Here is a 21194-nt window from a genome sequence, read left to right as displayed (position 1 = left end):
ATGGGCTGCTTGCCGACGCTGGCCATGCTGGCGGTCCAGGCGGGCTTCGCCGGCATGAATGTGCTCTCCAAGCTCTCGCTGGACACGGGCATGAGCCCGTTCGTGCTCATCGCCAGCAGGAGCTTCATCGCCGCCGGAGTCCTCGCTCCCATCGCGCTCTACTACGAGCGGTACCAGTTTTCCTCTCTCTCTCTCTTGTCGATCCCTCAACCTTGCGATCTCACGCCCAGGGAAATCTTTCCCTCTCTGAGATGGACCTTGGCTGGCCGTACATGAATGGTGCAGGAACCTCTGGGCGACGATGAGCAGGAGGGTGATCCTGGAGATCTTCATCTCCTCCACTCTCGGGTATGTTACTCCGTAATTACTTCATTGCAGCAATGGCCAGCTGATGTACTAGCTAGAAAGAATAAAGTGTTCCAAATTACAGTGTCAATGCTCGACTATTACTTTGATTGATTGGGGACTGGCGCGCGCGTGCAGAATGTCACTGAGCGAGCTGCTCTATTTGAGAAAAAGGGTTTCCCCCGCTTTGTATTTCAAAGCAACCAACCGATACATCCAAGGATAGGTGCTGGGGCGGAAGCAGCACAATCACACCCAAAAGAAATGAAAGAGAAACAACAAGAGAAAAGAAACGGCGGATCGACGGAAGCGAAGAAGCTTCACGACCACTGCGCCCACCGAAGATCTCCCACCAAGCTCCAAGGCTCCGAAGCACCGGTACCAATCAGCACCTCCAAGAAGGACCGCGACGAAGACGACGCTGCTGCCAAGGGTTTCCCCCGGTACACGACGAGGAGAGAGGAAGGGTCGCCCCCGACGCCCTCCAGGAAGGTCCGGCGGCACCCACCAGCGTCGCCGCGTCGGTGTCGGACAGGCCGACAGGGGTTTCCCCCGATCCCAACCTTCACCTCGGATGCTCCAGAGCCTGCCACCAAACCGACCACCATCTTGCGCCACCATGGTCAAGAAGCCTCCACGCGGTCTCACCACGGCACCACGAGGTGAGGTCTGCACAACAAGGGATAGGAGCCGGGACTAGGGGCCGCAGCACCGTCGGCACGCGGGAGGGCACAACCTCCACCGTCAACGACGGTAGCCGACCGGACACACTAGCAAGAGCCTACCAGGCCCATGTGCCCACAGACCCGGCAGGGAACTCCATTCCCGGAAAGCTCCTGCCATCGCGCTGCAGCAGGCACGCCATCAACATCGCCGCCCCCCATCCGAGCCGCTCCTCCTCCTCACCACACAGACGACGACGAAGCCACGCCAGGGACCGGCCCGCTAGGACCCAGATGGGGCCGTGAGGGCCCAGATCTGGGCCGGGGACGCGCCGCCGGCCACCGCACGCCACCGCGCCGCCCTGCTGCCAAGGGCAGCACCGCCACCGCGCCTGCCGCCGGCGACCGCTGCCGGGTCGCTAGGCCGCCGCCCAGCCGAGCATCACCGCCGCCGTCACCAGCCCCGGGAGGGAGACGAACGCGCGGGTACAGAAGGGCCCGCCGCCGCCGGCAGCACCCGGGCCAGCGCCGGGGGGGGAGGGGGGAGAGCTCACGGGGGTGGCGGCCGAGGGAAGAGGAGGGCCACGCCGCCCCGGCCACCTCCCGGGGAGGCGGCGTAGGGGCGGGAACGGGATGGGGAGGGGGAAGAGGGGGGGCGGGGAGGCGGGCGCGAGCTGCTCTATTTCCTGGGCTTCGAGTCGACAAGCCCCACGGTGGCGTCGGCGCTGGGCAACCTGGTGCCCGCCCTGACGTTCGTCATCGCGGCGACGGCCAAGATGGAGACGCTGAGGCTCAAAACGCGCGCCGGGCAGGCCAAGGTCGCCGGCACGGTCGCCTGCCTCGGCGGATCAATGGTGATGCTCTTCTGCAAGGGCCCCCTGCTCAAGATCTGGGCCTCACCGCTCCACTGGAGGTACGCCGAGGAGATCGCCGCCGCTGCGGCAGCGAAGGCCACAGGCGCCCGAAGCCCCGTGTCGGTCGGCGACGTGCTCATCATCCTCAGCTGCGTGGCCTGGGCCGGATGGCTGATTCTACAGGTACGCAACCGTAGCCATGCATGTACTCATAACCAATCAATCAGTAATCTACTCCTAATTAACTTTGCATTTTGGCCGGTGATGAAATTTTTGCTTGTACGTAGAACAAGACCTCGCAACGGTTCGCAGCGCCTTACACCGGCACCATCATCATGTCTCTGATCGTGGGTGTGGAGTTCGCGGTGGTGAGCGCCGCCGTGGACCAGCGCGCCTCCGTGTGGGAGCTCGGGTCCGGCATCCGGCTCTACTCCGTCCTCTACATGGTATGGCAATCTCTACTTTCCATCCATGATTGCGACAATCATGTTCCTAACCAAAATTCGTGCATATGTATGCAGGGGGTGTTGAATATCATCTGAGATTTGAGGAATTTGTGTTAGGGATTGGAGGGAGCCTGAGGAGGATTTGGGGAAATTCTGGATCGTTCCACACCGATCCCTTCTCTGCGTTCTGATTTATATTTGTTTGTACAATTTACATTTTAGACCCTAAGGATTCCTCTAATTACATTATCTATACACCAACACTCCCCCTCAAGATGGGGCGAAGATGTCGTACAAACCCATCTTGCTACAAAACATGGAAAAAGTTTTTTCAGGGAGTCCTTTTATAAGTACATCTGCTACTTGACTGGCTGAAGTTACATATGGTAGGCAAATTATCCCTCTATCAAGCTTCTCCTTGATGAAATGACGATCAATTTATATGTGCTTGGTTCGATCATGCTGAACAGGGTTATTTGCGATATCAATGGCAGCTTTGTTGTCACAGTACAACATCAGAGGTTTGTGCTTGTGCAACCGCAGCTCTGCTAGGAGAATCTGCAACCATAATAACTCACGTATGCCTTGAGCCATAGACCTAAACTCGGCCTCTGCAGTAGACCGAGCCACCACACTTTGTTTCTTACTTCTCCATGAAACTAGGTTTCCTCCAATAAATGCACAGTAACCAGATGTTGAGCGCCTGTCATCTAGGGAACCAGCCCAATCAGCATCAGTGTAGCACTCAACTTGCAAGTCCCCTTGTCTGGTATATAAGAGGCCTTTTCCTGGGCACCCTTTAAGATACCGTAGGATCCTATTTACAGCTTCCATATGAATTGATTTTGGGTCATGCATGTATTGGCTAACTACACTCACAGCAAAAGCAATATCTGGACGGTATGAGATAAATATATTAATCTTCCAACTAGTCTCTGGTAGCGCTCTCGATCCACTGGTGTCCCAGCATCACTACATAACCGATGATTTTGCTCAATAGGTGTAGCAGCAGGTCGACAACCAAGCATACCTGTTTCCTTGAGCAGATCCAAGATATATTTTCGTTGTGAGAGAAAAATACCTTTTGACCCTCGTGGGACCTCTATACCAAGAAAATATCTTAGTTGTCCCAAGTCATTCACTTCAAACTCATGTGCAAGATGACACTTCAGATCTGCAACTTCCTTGGAATCATCTCCAGTAATCACAATGTCATCGACATACACTATCAAGATTGCAACCTTGCCATTAATATGCTTGTAAAATAGCGTATGGTCAGCATTACTTTGAAGATAACCCCTCTTTAGCATAGCATGTCTAAACCGATCAAACCAAGCTCGTGGTGATTGCTTTAAGCCATATAAAGAACGATGTAGGCGCAATACCTTTCCAACAGTTTGACTTGACTCAAATCCAGGCGGTATATGCATGTATACTTCTTCTTGGAGATCACCATGAAGGAAAGCATTCTTCACATCCATCTGGTAAATATCCCAATCAAGGTTTACAGCACATGATATAAGTGTCCTTACTGAATTCATCTTTGCCACCGGTGCAAAGGTCTCTTCGTAATCGATTCCATATGTTTGTGTGTAGCCTTTTGCTACAAGGCGGGCTTTGTACCTCTCCACCTTGCCCTCAGGGGTGTGTTTAATAGTAAAGACCCACTTACAACCTACAGGTTGCTTACCTGGTGGTAGATCCACAAGCTCCCAAGTCTCATTCTTATCCAAGGCTTTCATCTCATCAAGCATTGCTTCCTTCCAATTTGGGTCCTCTATAGCTATTTTCCAGTTTGATGGTATGGAGACAGAATCCCAAGACGCAATAAAGCTTTTGAAAGGTGGAGTACAATATTCATAGGAAATGAAATTGGCTATATCATGTTTAAAATCTTTGAGGTGCCCTGGAATGTTTCGATTTCTAGTAGGTTTCCTGACAGCAATAGGTAGATCATTTTCAGGAGCAAGAATAGATAATTGGTTATCACTCTGCCTTGTGGTGCTAATAGGAGCGACAGGACTAGAGGGGTTATTGTTAGTACCTGGGTCCTCATGCCTATGAAGCTCAACATCTTGTGAAGGAAGTGGAGAGTTTCCTGTTGCATTTTGTATGTCTCCATGACCAGAACCATGATTACACCCATCACTAGTTGTGTCCTCCCCCTGATTTTGAACATTATCTAGAGTGGGTAAACCATCCGAAGTGGAAACAAGAATAGGGCTTAATGGAGAGCCTTCATTACCCCTCTCCCCTTCTTGTTGCACTTCAGGTGGGGATAGGGCAATGCCAGTGTCACTGGTCGAGCCATAATATGATTCATGTTCACGGAATGTCACATCCATGCTCACAAAAAAAGGTGCTCCGAAGGGCACCAACACCTATAACCCTTTTGAGAGGGAGAATAACCCATGAAAACACATTTGAGAGCACGGGGATCTAATTTTCCAACAGAGTTCCTATAATCATGCACAAAGCAAACACACCCAAAGACCTTAGGAGGGACTACAAAATCATTAGATTTCAAGAGATACTGAGCAGGAGTCTTATGGCCAAGAACCCGAAGAGGCATACGGTTTATCAAATATGTTGCAGTTTTTATTGCTTCCCCCCAAAGAAATTTAGGCACATTCATTGTAAACATAAGTGAGCGTGCAACCTCAAGCAAATGTCTATTTTTGCGCTCTGCAACACCATTTTGTTCTGGAGTGTTAACACAGGTAGTTTGATGTTCAATGCCGTTTGAGATAAGGAACTGTCCAAACTCCTGGTTCATGTATTCTGTACCATTGTCTGAACGTAAGATTTTAATAGTTGCCCCATGTTGATTTTTAATGAGAGCACATAGATCTTTAAAAACTGAGCACACATCACTCTTATGCTTCAAGAGATAGAGCCAAGTGTAACGACTAAAGCAATCGATAAAAGTTACAAACCATCGATGCCCAGAAATCGAACGAACCTCACAGGGTCCCCAAACATCCGAGTGAATCATTTCAAATGGTTTGGCACTTCTTAATCCTATACTAGGATATGAACCTCTTGTATGTTTAGCCAATTCACAAGCATCACATACAAGCAGCTCCCTAGGACACAACTTGAAAAGAGAGGGGTAAATACGAAACAATGTAGCAAAAGAGAGATGCCCAAGCCTGCGATGGTGTAGTAGTAGCTCTTGACTAGGAGACAAGCATGATGCAAAAGCAACTTCATCACTCCCTTCATCAAGATAGTAGAGTCCATCATGCACGGTCCCAGTCCCCAACAGTTTGCCTGTTTGTAGCTCCTGAAAAGCACACCAGGTAGGATAAAACAAACCTCTACAATTGAGAGATCCTGTAATAGAGCTAACTGACAAGAGATTGATTGGAAATTTAGGAACATGTAAGACATGAGATAAGGACAATGTCTTAGTGCACCTAACAGATCCACGTCCTGTGATAGGTGCCATGGATCCATCAGCTACACGTACTTTATCCTTACCTGAACAAGGTGTATAGGAAGTGAATATATTTGAAGCTCCTGTCATGTGATTGGTAGCTCCTGTATCAATAATCCAGGATTTTGATTGTGTTATAGAATTGTGGGTCTGGTGAGGTGTCATACCTTGGTGTGAAGTGGCATGCAAACTAGTTTCAGCTTTAGAGGAATCCTGGAAGGAAGACAAGTCTTCTGAGAGTCTAATCTTGGAGGTGAAATCCTCAAGAGCTCGCACATCTACTATCGGTAGCTCCCTCTTGGATGTAGTGAGGTTCGCCTGTCTTTTATGAGCTCCCTGACCTCCCCCTGGCTGAGACTTTCCTTTTTCCCACCAAGTTGGATAACCATGCAGCTCAAAGCATGAATCCTTTGTGTGTCCAGGCCTTTTGCAGTGGTTGCAAAAAAGTTTGCTTTTATCTGTTTTAGCAAAGGTCTTAGGAGCACGACGAGCTTGTATGGATAGGGCTGCACGTGCATCTGATTTTTCTTGAACATGCTCATTGGGTTGAGCAAGACGAGTCTCCTCCTCAATCACACTGGAAATGATATCACCAAGGCTTAGCCATTCAGTTTTGGAGAATATTAGCTGACGGCGGAGATCAAACTCCTGATTTAGGCCATTAAGGAAGAGCTTGCCCACAAATGGTTCAAACCAGGTATGGTGAACAGCCACATCATTCTTGTCAACGGGTTGAAAAGGATGGTAATAATGCAACTCCCTATACAATCTCTTCATCTCACCTGCATACTCAGTCACTGATTTTGAGCCTTGCTTCAAGTTAGTCAACTCCTGCATTATGCGATTAGCCTGCATCTTATTTGATTTTCCTGAAAATTGCTTCTCCAGAGCTTTCCACACTTCAAATACAGTGGTTATAGTCTCAACTTGTTCTCGTATCGGTGGTTCCATGCTTGCTAATAACCACACCAAAACTCTATCATTGATCTGTTTGGTGATAGTACCACTTTTCAGTTTCTCTTCATCAGCACTAAGCAATTCCTCGTAGCCATGAGAACTCAAAATTAACTGGGCATGTCGTGCCCAGCTGATGTAATTGCCCGGTCCAGCCAACTTTACTGGATTAGGCTCAAGAGCATACTTGACAGCTTCAGGAACCACCTTGAGTTGTTGTTGTTGCTGCTCAAATACTTTGCTTAAAATTTCATACAACTTATCCACACTAGTATCCCCTGATTTCTCCTTTGTTTGATCTGCCATGATTTACCACCACACAAAAAATACCAGACACAGGAGTTGGCTTTTGCAGATCTCCACTGACAACAACACACAGGCAGCACAAGCAGAGTAAAAGCAGAGTTGGCACTAGTCAAGTAGATATACTAGTGCGAGTTGCTCTCAAATGCACACAGACTGCACAAGTATTTTAATCCGGCCACCAAGCAAAGATGAGCTATCCTGCTGCACTACTCACGGTTCTCCAACAGCAGCCACAAGTACTAGTACCACTATCAATTAACTACAGGAAACCAGCTTACTGCTTAGACAGGGACGGCACAGCCGCAACAAGCAATTTTCCGGCGACAGAACCAAATCCACTTCTCAGCATGGAGTAATCACAGCTGCACCGGTAGGCAGTCCAACAGGTTACCTTAGGTTGGTCGCAGTACTCCTTGCCGTAGCTTGGAGATGATATCCCAGGTCACGGCGGCAGCTCGCAGTGGCGGCAGCTCAAGTGCCCACGACAGTAAATCACGGCGACACAGCACCGCAATTAGCAGTCACTAAGGTCGAAATCACACAGGATTAACCTGCTCCGATGCCATGTTGAATATCATCTGAGATTTGAGGAATTTGTGTTAGGGATTGGAGGGAGCCTGAGGAGGATTTGGGGAAATTCTGGATCGTTCCACACCGATCCCTTCTCTGCGTTCTGATTTATATTAGTTTGTACAATTTACATTTTAGACCCTAAGGATTCCTCTAATTACATTATCTATACACCAACAGGGGGTCGTGGGCTGGGGGGCCACCTTTGTGGTGATGACGTGGTGCATTAAGCTGCGTGGCCCACTGTTCGTCTCCATGTTCAACCCCGTGGTGTTGGTGGTCTGCGCCGTGCTGGGCTGGGCGTTCCTCGGCGAAAAGATACACCTTGGAGAGTAAGTGTTTGCTCTAGTTCCATTTTCTTTAACATAAACATGGTCTGAGCTTTAGGAGATCAATGAGGTGTTAAGCATATGTTATTGTATGTACTAGGAGTAGCAAACCTAATATTAGTTGTTTAATTTAATGCTTGTAAAAGAACTCATTTGCTATTTGTCATTTTTTCTTAGAATCTGATCTTAGAACAAGTATCAAAGATGCTAATCTTGCACCTAGTACCCCTATTGCACCTAAGATGCTTAGTGCATATATAGCGTATACCCTCGAGATTATTTTTCTTTAACAAGCTTCATCCTCTTATGCTGACATGCATTTTCTTTTGGTGTGGTGTCACTGCCCAGTGCGGTTGGATCGGTGCTCATCGTGGCCGGCCTCTACATGGTGCTATGGGGAAAGGCCAGGGAGGCGCACGAGCCGTCCCACATCGAGGATGGTGCCGGCACCAATGTGTGACGCGGAGGCCACCAAGGGCCGCCTGGAGGACAACAGCCAGGTCTAGCAAGATCGCGCTACTAGCGCTACTCCTATGCATCTTCTGTGGATGGACTAGTGTCTTTCGTTAGTATGGATGGACAACTCTCTGAACTAACTTATGTGTTTGCTTGATGGACAACTATGTTCTGAACCCTTTCGTCACTGTTCTGGTTCAGAAGCGTAGCTATGTATTTGTCGGTGCTTTTAGAGCAGAAAACAATAGATTCATAGGTGCACCGCCAGTATGATGCCCTGTTGATGCTGCAGGTTTTGCTCTGTCAAGCACATCATTTTTGACTGATGATCCTATCTCTAAATTGTCCCTCCCCATACAGATTTATATATATATTATAAAGAGAGCTCTCCTCCGATTTCATTTAACTGAAACCATAATATCTTCACAAATATTTACCAAAAGAAAAGCTTAGAAAGAAACTACATGAAACAACTAAACCAAAGCGAACATATAAACCTCTGAAATAAGGGCGTCCACAGATCGCATCCTCCCTCCCCACTCCACATTCTCGCCCTTCTGCCGGAATAAATTCACGTAATAATCCATTAATCTCTACTCCTAAAGGAGGAGTTGGTAGTCTCGCCTCTCTCCCATCACCCCTCGGCAAATCCTATATTACGCACGCGAGCGTCTTATAGACGATCTTTCGCTCAAGTGCAACCAATTTGGGCGGGCCCATTTGACACGTGCATTAACTCAATCAAATCGACACTTTTCCAAAACAACTTTCAAATTAATCTTAAGAAAATCTCAACTAAACCAAACTTTCCTTGGCTTTCACTACTCATACACAAATCAAATACAAATCTTACCAAAACATAAATCAAAGTTGGTCATCCATTTGATGCGTGCGCGCATTTTTATTTTTCCTTTTCTATATGTTTTGTTTTTTCTGGTTTCCTTTATTTTTTTCTATGATCAATAGGTTGGTTTTTGCTCGGCATATCAGAATCGACATAGACCTGTACAGTGTCGCCTCCATTCCGGTTAAACCTCACCCACTGATTTATTTTCTATTCCCCCATTTTATTTAAACTGATTTTTATCCCACTGATCTATTTATCCGGTTTTATCTGGCAAATTTAGTAATGTTGTTATGGAAAAGAATCAATCATGGTGATCCCGAATCACTCTTTAAAGACCAAATCTGTGGAAAGAAATCAATGTTTGATAACACAAGACACATTTGTGGAAAGGGATCAATGTCAAATGCATCACGGATACATTCTTAAATTCTTTGATTTAAGATTTGTTATCTCTTGATATTTTATTATGGTTGCCAATATATCCATTCACATATCACTCTGAAAAACATTTTTTGTTGGGAGAAAAAAATAATAAAGAAATAAAAGGAGAGTGATTTGCCGGTAAAAAAGAAGTCACGACGGCAGCCTGATGTGCAAGAAGATTTTGAATATGTATGCGAGATATCATTAATGTTAAATTACTAAAATATATATGCCCTCGTTGCAATGCACGGGTAATTAGCTAGCATCAGTGGTAGGTTACTTAAAGTGTCAGTATTATGTTTCGGTACAACAGTTTAGCTGAATCCAACATGATGTTCATTTTCTGAATCATGAACTTTTTTCATACATGAGCGCCTTTTGCTGAAAATTTGTACTATTTGTTAGTGGTTACCATTTTGTCTGATTGTTCAACTTCTCCATCCTAGAGCACATAGGTTGCACGCTTGATGATACTCTGCATCTCCTTGCGTCAGATGCAAAACGGATTATTATTATTTTTGCTTCAGATCCATACGTACTGGTAGATTTGTTTGCTGTTCGGTATTCGCAGCAATACGAGTGAGCTCTGACTTAGACACATGCATGTTTCTTTCCATTTCATTTGTTTGTATATACAGAAAGAAAGAAGCAAAGCGTGAGCTTAGCTTAGCTTGGCTCTGCCTCGTTCTTCCTTCTTCCATTGCTAATTCAGTTCAGACTTCAGATCCTAACGAATGAAGCAACACCAGTGAGCAGATGGCGGCTGTCCTAACTGATCGACCGGATGGATCGATTGATCTTGGTCACTGCATCCTCGCGAGTCCGCCGGCGCGCTCCGCCGCGGCCCGCATGACGCCGTCCACCAATAGCGGCATGGACGGCAGGTTGGCGCCGCAGCCGACGCCGGAGATGTACCTGCGCACCTCGTCCCGGATCATCTCGTGCATCAGCTCCGCGAACTCGGGGCTAAATGGGTGGGATGCCGGCGCCGGAGCGGGCGGCGGTGACGGGGAGGACGACGGCTGGTGGAAATGACTGTGGGAACTGTCGTGGTGGAACCCCTGGACGTCCGTGCCCGGGAGGGAGAGCGAGAGCGAGGTCAGCGGGTCCTCCTGTTCCTCCTTCTCCTCGTGCCGCCGGCTCATGGCGCAGTCCGCGGGCTCGAACCCGCCGGCCCGCGCCACCGGGCGAAGGTAAACCTGGCCGAGCCCGAACGCGCCGCCATGGCTGAGGTCGCTGCGGTCCGACCCGGAGCCAGACCCCGGCCCCGATCCGGAGGTGCTGTCCGGCGTGACGCTGGCGCGCTTGCACGGCCGCTCCTCCAGCTCACCCTCGGCGACTCCATAAGCGCCCAGGTCGCCGAGCCTGCGCTTGAGGGAGCAGTTCCAGTGGTTCTTGACGGCGTTGTCGGTGCGGCCACGGAGGAGGCGCGCGATGGCGGCCCATCGGTTCCCGAGCCTGGCGTGGGCGCGTGCAATGGCGGCGTCCTCGTCGGCCGTGAAGGGCCTGCGCTCCACCCCGGGCGACAGCTGGTTACACCACCGCAGGCGGCACGACTTGCCGGAGCGGCCGGGCACCCCGCTGCCGATGGCCGTCCAGTTGCGCGCGCCGTGGAGCTCCACCAGCCGCCGCAGCGCGCCGTCCTCCTCCGGGCTCCACGGGCCCCTGATCCGGTCGCACCGCTCCATCGAGATTGATGGTTCTGGCTAGCTGGCTTTCTGATGCTACGACGAGGAGGATCGATGAACTGGGATGGGAGAGTGATTGATGGGTTGGGTTGTGGGCGGCGGCGAGCGGTGGTGGTTGTCGGGGGGGAGATGGGAGGGGTGTATTTGTAGCCGGGGACGGCCGGTGATGTGGGCGGCAGCAACAGCTGGCCGCACGAGGCCTCGTCCAACTGCAACTGCATGCAACGTACGCAACGGAAACAAAACCTCCTGCCTGGTACGGTCCAATCCTACCCGCGGCGCTTGTCGTTTTAGCTAGCTGGATGCCATGTGGGGCCGGATCGAGGAGGGCCCACTTCTTGATTTTCGTTTTGGCCACCGTGTATCTCTACTCTTATAAAAAGCAGAGTTGGTGATGATGATGTGTCTGCCATCCTGCAATATAGGCTGTCCGATCTATATCTAACGGATAGGAAGGAAACTATGACAATTTACCCGCACTCCTCTCCACATTTGCAGATAAGGCCTTCCCTCGTTCATCCATTTCTCCCACAAGATAAACTACTCATACAAATGCATCTTCATGTGCGTTTTCCATGCAACGCACGGGCATCTTGCTAGTTTCATTCAAATTTTGAACAATGCCTCTACGGAGCCAAAAAACGACGATGGGATACTACGTATTAGCTTAGGAAATCATCAAAAGATGATGTCTTACATCTATTGCATGGTTTGTAATTAAAAAGGGAGTGTAAATATAACAAAAGGTCATGTTGTAGTCACTGATGATTTGTAAGTGACTATTGTAGGAATGTAGGTCCTCTACAATATTTATAGTGAGATAACAATTTAAGACATACGAATGGACGAGTAATTTGAATGCATAAGATCGGTAGGAGGACAACGTCTATGACCACGTTGAAATTGCAATGTGTTCGGCCTCTTCTACTATCCTATAGAACTAGAAGAATTGATTGGGTAGAGAAATTAAAATAAACACGATGATTTTGAATTGGAATTGTATGTATTTATAATATATGTTTTTATAAGAGTGTTATTCTCACATTAGGGTAGCATTGTATTTGTTTATCTGGGATGGGATAGGTCTCACAATAATAATATTTGTTTATTATATCTTTTGAAATGTTGCGAGTCTCACATGTGGGTACAAGTGTATTTGTTTATTTGTATAGTCCCACATGTGAACTCACCATCAACTTTTTAAGCAGAAAGGATACGAGGAGCAGTGGGGGGGGGGGAGAGTTTGGAGAAGATGAATGAATCTGCAAATCCGATCTCTATGCTCCTCCTTTCAACTCGGATTTTTGAAATTTAGAGTAGCTACAACTGGAATGTGGTAATTTGAGTCCCTATATGATTGCGGACTGTTGGAAATATGCCCTAGAGGCAATAATAAATGGTTATTATTATATTTCTTTGTTCATGATAATTGTCTATTGTTCATGCTATAATTGTGTTATCCGGAAATCGTAATACATGTGTGAATACATAGACCACAACGTGTCCCTAGTAAGCCTCTAGTTGACTAGCTTGTTGATCAACAGATAGTCATGGTTTCCTGACTATGGACATTGGATGTCATTGATAACGGGATCACATCATTAGGAGAATGATGTGATGGACAAGACCCAATCCTAAGCATAGCTCAAAGATCGTGTAGTTCGTTTGCTAGAGCTTTTCCAATGTCAAGTATCTTTTCCTTAGACCATGAGATCGTGTAACTCCCGGATGCCGTAGGAGTGCTTTGGGTGTACCAAACGTCACAACGTAACTGGGTGACTATAAAGGTGCACTACGGGTATCTCTGAAAGCGTCTGTTGGGTTGACACGGATCGAGACTGGGATTTGTCACTCCGTATGACGGAGAGGTATCTCTGGGCCCACTCGGTAATGCATCATCATAATGAGCTCAATGTGACTAAGGAGTTAGTCACGGGATCATGCATTACGGTACGAGTAAAGAGACTTGCCGGTAACGAGATTGAACAAGGTATTGGGATACCGACGACCGAATCTCGGGCAATTAACATACCGATTGACAAAGGGAATTGTATACGGGATTGATTGAATCCTCGACATCGTGGTTCATCCGATGAGATCATCGTGGAACATGTGGGAGCCAACATGGGTATCCAGATCCCGCTGTTGGTTATTGACCGGAGAGGTGTCTCGGTCATGTCTGCATGTCTCCCGAACCCGTAGGGTCTACACACTTAAGGTTCGGTGACGCTAGGGTTGTAGAGATATTAGTATGCGGAAACCCGAAAGTTGTTCGGAGTCCCGGATGAGATCCCGGACGTCACGAGGAGTTCCGGAATGGTCCGGAGGTAAAGAGTTATATATAGGAAGTCCAGTTTCGGCCACCGGGAAAGTTTCGGGGGGTTATCGGTATTGTACCGGGACCACCGGAAGGGTCCCGGGGGTCCACCGGGTGGGGCCACCTATCCCGGAGGGCCCCATGGGCTGAAGTGGGAAGGGAACCAGCCCTTAGTGGGCTGGGGCGCCCCCTTGGGCCTCCCCCTGCGCCTAGGGTTGGAAACCCTAGGGGTGGGGGGTGCCCTACTTGCCTTGGGGGGCAAGCTTCCCCCCTGGCCGCCGCCCCCCTCCCCTTGTAGATGGGATCCAGGGCCGGCGCCCCCCTCCCAGGGGGCCTATATATAGTGGGGGGGGGGGAGGGAGGGCAGCAGCACCACAGCCCCTGGCGCCTCCCTCTCCCCCTGCAACACCTCTCCCTCCCGCTGGTGCTTGGCGAAGCCCTGCCGGGATCCCGCTACATCCACCACCACGCCGTCGTGCTGCTGGATCTCCATCAACCTCTCCTTCCCCCTTGCTGGATCAAGAAGGAGGAGATGTCGCTGCTCCGTACGTGTGTTGAACGCGGAGGTGCCGTCCATTCGGCACTCGGTCATCGGTGATTTGGATCACGGCGAGTACGACTCCATCAACCCGTTCACTTGAACGCTTCCGCTCGCGATCTACAAGGGTATGTAGATGCACTCCTTTCCCCTCGTTGCTACTATACTCCATAGATGGATCTTGGTGATGCGTAGGAAATTTTAAAATTCTGCTACGATCCCCAACAGTTGCATCATGAGCCAGGCCTATGCGTAGTTACTATGCACGAGTAGAACACAAAGTAGTTGTGGGCGCAGATGTTGTCAATTTTTCTTGCCGCTACTAGTCTTATCTCATTTCGGCGGCATCGTGGGATGAAGCGGCCCGGACCGACCTTACACGTACGCTTACGTGAGACAGGTTCCACCGACTGACATGCACTAGTTGCATAAGGTGGCTAGCGGGTGTCTGTCTCTCCCACTTTAGTCGGAACGGATTCGATGAAAAGGGTCCTTATGAAGGGTAAATAGAAATTGGCATATCACGTTGTGGTTTTACGTAGGTAAGAAACGTTCTTGCTAGAAACCTATAGAAGCCACGTAAAAACTGGCAACAACAATTAGAGGACGTCTAACTTGTTTTTGCAGCATGTGCCTTGTGATGTGATATAGCCAGAAGATGTGATGAATGATATATGTGATGTATGAGATTGATCATATTCTTGTAATAGGAATCGCGACTTGCATGTCGATGAGTATGACAACCGGCAGGAGCCATTGGAGTTGTCTTTATTATTTTGTATGACCTGCGTGTCATTGAATAACGCCATGTAAATTACTTTACTTTATTGCTAAACGCGTTAGCCATAGAAGTAGTAGTAATCGTTGGCGTGACAACTTCATGAAGACACGATGATGGAGATCATGATGATGGAGATCATGATGATGGAGATCATGGTGTCATGCCGGTGACGAAGACGATCATGGCGCCCCGAAGATGGAGATCAAAGGAGCAAAATGATATTGGCCATATCATGTCACTATTGGATTGCATGTGATGTTTATCATGTTTTGCATCTTATTTGCTTAGAATGACGCTAGTAAGTAAGATGATCCCTTATAATAATTTCAAGAAAGTGTTCCCCCTAACTGTGCACCGTTACGAAGGTTCGTTGTTTCGAAGCACCACGTGATGATCGGGTGTGATAGATTCTAACATTCGCATACAACGGGTGTTGACGAGCCTAGCATGTACAGACATGGCCTCGGAACACACGCAATACACTTAGGTTGACTTGACGAGCCTAGCATGTACAGACATGGCCTCGGAACACGGAAGACCGAAAGGTCGAGCATGAGTCGTATAGAAGATACGATCAACATGGAGATGTTCACCGATCTTGACTAGTCCGTCTCACGTGATGATCGGACACGGCGTAGTTAACTCGGATCATGTTTCACTTAGATGATGTCTATCTGAGTGGGAGTTCATTGAATAATTTGATTAGATGAACTTAATTATCATGAACTTAGTCTAAAATCTTTACAATATGTCTTGTAGATCAAATGGCCCACGTTGTCCTCAACTTCAACGCGTTCCTAGAGAAAACCAAGCTGAAAGATGATGGCAGCAACTATACGGACTGGGTCCGGAACCTGAGGATCATCCTCATAGCTGTCAAGAAAGATTATGTCCTAGAAGCACCGCTAGGTGAAGCACCCATCCCAGAGAACCAAGACGTTATGAACGCTTGGCAACCACGTGCTGATGATTACTCCCTCGTTCAATGCGGCATGCTTTACAGCTTAGAACCGGGTCTCCAAAAGCGTTTTGAGAAACATGGAGCATATGAGATGTTCGAAGAGCTGAAAATGGTTTTCCAAGCTCACGCCCGGGTCGAGAGATATGAAGTCTCTGACAAGTTCTTCAGCTGTAAAATGGAGGAAAATAGTTCTGTCAGTGAGCACATACTCAGAATGTCTGGGTTACACAACCGCTTGTCTCAGCTGGGAGTTAATCTCCCGGATGACGCGGTCATTGACAGAATCCTTCAGTCGCTTCCACCAAGCTACAAGAGCTTTGTGATGAACTTCAATATGCAGGGGATGGAAAGGACCATTCCTGAGGTATATTCAATGCTGAAATCAGCGGAGGTGGAGATCAAAAAGGAACATCAAGTGTTGATGGTGAATAAAACCACTAAGTTCAAGAAAGGCAAGGGTAAGAAGAACTTAAAAAGGGACGGCAAGGGAGTTGCCACGCCCGGTAAGCCAGTTGCCGGGAAGAAGCCAAGGAATGGAGCCAAGCCTGAGACCGAGTGCTTTTATTGCAAGGGAAGTGGTCACTGGAAGCGGAACTGCCCCAAATACTTAGCGGACAAGAAGGCCGGCAACACTAAAGGTATATGTGATATACATGTAATTGATGTGTACCTTACCAGTACTCGTAGTAGCTCCTGGGTATTTGATACCGGTGCGGTTGCTCACATTTGTAACTCAATGCAGGAGCTGCGGAATAAGCGGAGACTGGCGAAGGACGAGGTGACGATGCGCGTCGGGAATGGTTCCAAGGTCGATGTGATCGCCGTCGGCACGCTGCCTCTGCATTTACCTACGGGATTAGTTTTAAACCTCAATAATTGTTATTTAGTGCCAGCTTTGAGCATGAACATTGTATCTGGATCTCGTTTAATTCGAGATGGCTACTCATTTAAATAATGGGATCTGGAGACTTTATGGGAGGTGATGACATGTTGTGTGATCATGCATAACATGATCGTCGAGGATGAGGGTGAGGATGCTGCCGCAGCTCTAGAATTTGAGAACATGGGTGATCCTATCCAGCTTCCTGACCGGAATCCGTACACATTTTGAAGAGTTTTTTCGGATGCATCAACAAATTCGGCATCGACCAACTCACGAGCGGCTGGAGAAAGATCTGATTGAGCATTAGTAGATGGTTAAAGGTGAAAACAATGTTGGAGGATATTTGAACTTCTTTAAATTTTAACTACTGTTGCATGCGGCTATTTAAAAGTTTGTATCCTATGTATACGGCTATTTGATCGTGCGGGCAAAAAATAAAATTAATAAAATTTCAAATGTACGTGGCTATGACTGGACGGCGGCTTCCCGCGTCCGTGTTTGTGGACGGATGCGGGAGGAAATTTGCGGGTCGCCATAAGAAATGCCCTTAATGAGAAATTGTTTGGTACGATTTTTATGTGCTCTTACTTGTCACGTTCACGGATTCTGAAAAAAAAAAACTTGTCACGTTCACGTGTCACCTCTCACTCACCTGTAGGAGCCAACCGAAGCTCTACACAGACCAGAAGCTCGGCGGATGGGACGCTTCGTTTGGAGCCACCTTGGATCAGAATTGTTGTTGTTTTCCGTCGTTTTTGCGGACAGACAGACACGACCAGTGAGCAAGGGGCGGTGGAGTGCGCTCGAAACCAACCAGCGTACTACGTTGGGCGACCCGGCCCGAGCTAGGCGGTGCCGATGGATGCGTGCGTGCGAGAGATCCACGCCCCGCGCAACCGCACCCGACCCGCGCGGGCACCCTCCACCTCAACCTCGCTAGTCGCTACACGCCGTACCCGATGCATGCATGCACAACCGCACCGTACAGCTGCGGGTACTGCTCCCTCCCCTGCCCCACTGCCGACGCCCCCTCCTCGTGCCCCTGACCGGTGGGTCTACCCGCACGTTCGCCCATCCGTCGGGCTCCTCGGTTCGCGCGGACAGGCTGTTGGAAGACCAGGCGCGCTGCTTCCTTGCGGGACGTGGCCATCTCGCCGGAAGCGACGGTGCCGATGGGCTCACGGAGCGGGCCGGGGACGTGGCCACGCGGGTCTCGAGGCCAGGCTGGCCGAGGTTGGGGCGGCCCCCCGTCCCACCGACAGGTACCGGCGGGTACGTTACGTACGTACTGCCCCAGCTCCCAACCGCAACCGCCGTTGGCAACCAACGAACCAGAGCACGCGCCGGCGGACGGACGTCTTGGATCCGCGCGCGGCGGGGAGGGAGGGAGGGAGGCAGCTTCGTCGCAGCTTCCTCGGACGGTCCCGTCGCTTAAACAAAACCGAGGGAGGGCAAGCCATGGCCGCGCTGTAATGTCCGTGCAGGTGTGTGGATCGCATCCGCCCGTGCAATAGGATATTCGCCGCCCTGTCAGAGCCGCATGACCGCACGAGGCGCTCGTCGTGATGCACTTCTCGCTCGCGGAAAGAAAGTACGGTGGACCGGGCGGGCAAGACCGACGACCTCCACGGGCTCCATCCTCCGGCACTTCCCATGGCTCTCGCAACTCCTCCACGCCCCGCAACTCTTTTATTCAGCAAAGATAGCTAATCTTCTTTGATCAGTGGCAACGTTTACAGGGATCACATCAGAGCATGCGGTGATTCTAGCAACAAATGTCTATCCCTAGATGAGCGAGACGCCATATCTAGCTATCATGTATGCTTCAACATTCAAGGCGCGAAGTTCTTTGGCAGAAATTACAACTAGAAAGAAAAATAACAGTTTCTCTAATTTTATAAAAATGACGCGAACACATTTCGGAAATACGTGAACACTTTTTAAAATGGTATAAAACTACTTTTAACTATGCGAACATTTTTTTAAATGTCACAAACACATTTTGCTTAAATGCGTGAACAAAATTTTGAAATGGTTTAAAACTCCTTTTAACTATGCGAAGATTTTTTTTATTAGCACAAACACATTTTTTTCAAATGCGTTAACACTTTTTAAAATGGTAGGAAACTTTTAATTTCTCTAAATTACCTGAATATTATTTTACCTTGAATTAACTTTTTTATATGACATAAACATATTTTGAAAATGGACGAATATTTTTTAAATAATATGCATTTTTATTATATAACTTATGGAACAATTGTTTTACATAAGATCAATATTTTTTTAATGTGATGAGCATATTATTGAAACACGTGAACATATTTTAATTGTCATGAATATTTTTTTGAATGACCGATGAACTTTTTTTTACATTGCATGAACATTTTTTAAACGGGCAATGAACTTTTTGCAAACAATCTTTGAATTTCACGAATGCTTCTTGAATTCATATTTTTATAGTTCACAAACATTTGGGAGTTCTTAAATATTTCTCAGACTCACAAATATTTAAAAATTAATGAACATTTTTTTAAAATTCACGTCCAGAACATTTTCCGAATTTGTGCCCATTTTTTCAATTTAAATTCATGAATTATGAATTGTTTTCATACATGAATGCCTTTTGCTGTAAATTTGTTTTGTCCACCTTTTTGTCTAATTGTTCTGCTTCTCCATCCTGGAGCATAACTTTTGCCACGCCGTTTCCGACGCTTGATGTTGTTCCTCACGTCCATGCGTCAGATGCAGGACGAGGGATTTTTCGCTTCAGATCCATATATAGAGATAGATTTTTGCTTTCGGAGGAAAACAAATTTGACATGAGTGAGCCCAAAGTTGGACACATATGCTAGTTTCTTTCCATTTCATTTGTTTGTATGTACAGAAAGAAGCAGATCGTCAGCTTTGCCTAGTTCTTCTTTCTCCCATTGCTATAGACTCGGCTGTCCTAGAGTGATTGGTCGAGTCGAGCCAGCCAGGCATTGCTGCCGATCTACTCGACCGGATCGAATTGATTGATCATCGGTCACCGAGTCCTCGAGACCCCGCCGGCGCGCTCCGCCGCGGCGCGCATCACGCCATCCACCAGCTGCGGCATGGACGGCAGGTTGGCGCCGCAGTTGACGCCGGATATGTACCTGCGCACCTCGTCACGGATCATCTCCTGCATCAGCGCCGCGAACTCGGGGCTGAACGGGTATGATGACGTCGGCGGCGCGGTGCTCGACGCCGGAGCGGGCGGCGGTGACGAGGAAAGAGACGGCTGGTGGAAATGGCTGTGGGAGCCATCGTGGTGGAACCCGTGGGCATCCGTGCTGGGGAGGGAGAGCGAGAGCGACGTGAATGGGTCCTCCTGCTGCTGCTCCTCCTCCTCGTGTCGCTGGCTCATGGCGCAGTCCGCCGGCTCGAACCCGCCGGCCCGCGCCACCGGCCGGTAAACCTGGCCGAGCCCGAACGCGCCGCCATGGCTGAGGTCGCTGCGGTCCGACCAGGAGCCAGACCCCGATCCGGAGGTGCTCTCGGGCGTGACGCTGGCGCGCTTGCACGGCCGCTCCTCCAGCTCACCCTCGGCGACTCCGTCAGCGCCCAGGTCGCCGAGCCTGCGCTTGAGGGAGCAGTTCCAGTGGTTCTTGACGGCGTTGTCGGTGCGGGCGCGGAGGAGGCGCGCGATGGCGGCCCAGCGGTTGCCGAGCCGGGCGTGGGCGCGGACGATGACGGCGTCCTCCTCGGCCGTGAAGGGCCTGCGCTCCACCCCGGGCGAGAGCTGGTTGCACCACCGCAGGCGGCACGACTTGCCGGACCTGCCGGGCACCCCGCGGCCGATGGCCGTCCAGTTGCGCGCGCCGTGGCGCTCGACCAGCCGGCGCAGCGTGCCGTCCTCCTCCGGGCTCCACGGCCCCCTGATCCTGTCGCACCCCTCCATCTAGTACGAGTCTACAACGGGAAGACGATTGATTCTTGTGGGTGGCGGTGAGCGGTGGTGGTGGTTGTCGGGGGAAAGGAGAAGGGACGAGTGTATTTGTAGCGAGGTAATATCACAGGTGGTGCTTAAATTTGCCACCGATGTTCACTTTAGTGCCTGAAGTTGAAAAATACACCGAACTGGTTCAAAACTTGGCACGAGCGTGCAAATACAGTGCTAATCCTATTAATAGACGTGTTTTTACGTTGATGTGGCACCGTAGTTCGCTTAGCATGCACAGACAACCTCGCCCTAGGAAAGAACCAGTATGCCATACGTTTTCTCGTTCCTGTTAATGAAAACAGATCCTTTTTCTTAGAATAATGAAAACATTTCCTATTCTTTTAGATAAGAAAGAAGAGACACGTACGTGGGTTTTAATCGGCTCAGCAGTGCAGCCCAGTTTGCGCATCTTAGTTTCATTTAGAAAT

General features: G+C 49.0%; 4 protein-coding genes across 5 annotated transcripts; 1 reads left to right on the top strand and 3 right to left on the bottom strand.

Annotated features, from left to right (window-relative positions):
* On the top strand, positions 1-8365 carry LOC123171440 (WAT1-related protein At1g09380-like). Its single transcript, XM_044588943.1, has 6 exons — positions 1-170; positions 286-352; positions 1682-2044; positions 2149-2307; positions 7757-7908; positions 8254-8365. The coding sequence occupies exons 1-6, from the start codon at positions 1-3 to the stop codon at positions 8363-8365; spliced, it is 1023 nt and encodes a 340-aa protein (XP_044444878.1).
* On the bottom strand, positions 5199-7643 carry LOC123166335 (uncharacterized). Of its 2 annotated transcripts, XM_044584120.1 has the most exons (3): positions 5914-7643; positions 5791-5829; positions 5199-5593 (listed from the first exon to the last, which is right to left on the bottom strand). In XM_044584120.1, exons 1-3 carry the CDS (start codon positions 7004-7006, stop codon positions 5550-5552), a joined length of 1176 nt encoding a protein of 391 aa, XP_044440055.1. In that variant the 5' UTR covers positions 7007-7643; the 3' UTR covers positions 5199-5549. The 2 variants fall into 2 exon arrangements, with proteins under 2 accessions (XP_044440055.1, XP_044440056.1); XM_044584121.1 differs by lacking the exon at positions 5791-5829.
* Positions 8366-10222: 1857 nt separating the features above from the next.
* Positions 10223-11408, bottom strand: LOC123168823 (transcription factor MYB44-like). Its single transcript, XM_044586687.1, has one exon. It carries the CDS (start codon positions 11317-11319, stop codon positions 10435-10437), a length of 885 nt encoding a protein of 294 aa, XP_044442622.1. The 5' UTR covers positions 11320-11408; the 3' UTR covers positions 10223-10434.
* Positions 11409-19638: 8230 nt separating this feature from the next.
* On the bottom strand, positions 19639-20763 carry LOC123169273 (transcription factor MYB44-like). Its single transcript, XM_044587109.1, has one exon. The coding sequence runs from the start codon at positions 20722-20724 to the stop codon at positions 19828-19830; it is 897 nt and encodes a 298-aa protein (XP_044443044.1). The 5' UTR covers positions 20725-20763; the 3' UTR covers positions 19639-19827.
* Between the last annotated feature and the right edge of the window lie 431 nt (positions 20764-21194).

This window comes from Triticum aestivum, chromosome 7D (assembly GCF_018294505.1).
Source record: "Triticum aestivum cultivar Chinese Spring chromosome 7D, IWGSC CS RefSeq v2.1, whole genome shotgun sequence".
Classification (NCBI taxonomy): domain Eukaryota; kingdom Viridiplantae; phylum Streptophyta; class Magnoliopsida; order Poales; family Poaceae; genus Triticum; species Triticum aestivum.
Note: the sequence above shows the minus strand (reverse complement) of the source record. Positions and strands in the feature narration are given on the sequence as shown.

Bases quoted from the DNA above. Each gene is read 5' to 3' on its own strand.
- LOC123171440 (XM_044588943.1), top strand. From the start codon at position 1: ATGGGCTGCTTGCCGACGCTGGCCATGCTGGCGGTCCAGGCGGGCTTC. The intron at 353-1,681 runs GTTACTCCGTAA...GGCGGGCGCGAG, and splicing joins TCTCCTCCACTCTCGGGTAT to CTGCTCTATTTCCTGGGCTT. The intron at 2,308-7,756 runs GTATGGCAATCT...ATACACCAACAG, and splicing joins TCTACTCCGTCCTCTACATG to GGGGTCGTGGGCTGGGGGGC.
- LOC123166335 (XM_044584120.1), bottom strand. From the start codon at position 7,006: ATGGCAGATCAAACAAAGGAGAAATCAGGGGATACTAGTGTGGATAAG. The intron at 5,830-5,913 runs GTATGACACCTC...ATCACATGACAG, and splicing joins GCATGCCACTTCACACCAAG to GAGCTTCAAATATATTCACT. The intron at 5,594-5,790 runs GTAAGGATAAAG...TGTGCTTTTCAG, and splicing joins TTCCTATACACCTTGTTCAG to GAGCTACAAACAGGCAAACT.
- LOC123168823 (XM_044586687.1), bottom strand. From the start codon at position 11,319: ATGGAGCGGTGCGACCGGATCAGGGGCCCGTGGAGCCCGGAGGAGGAC.
- LOC123169273 (XM_044587109.1), bottom strand. From the start codon at position 20,724: ATGGAGGGGTGCGACAGGATCAGGGGGCCGTGGAGCCCGGAGGAGGAC.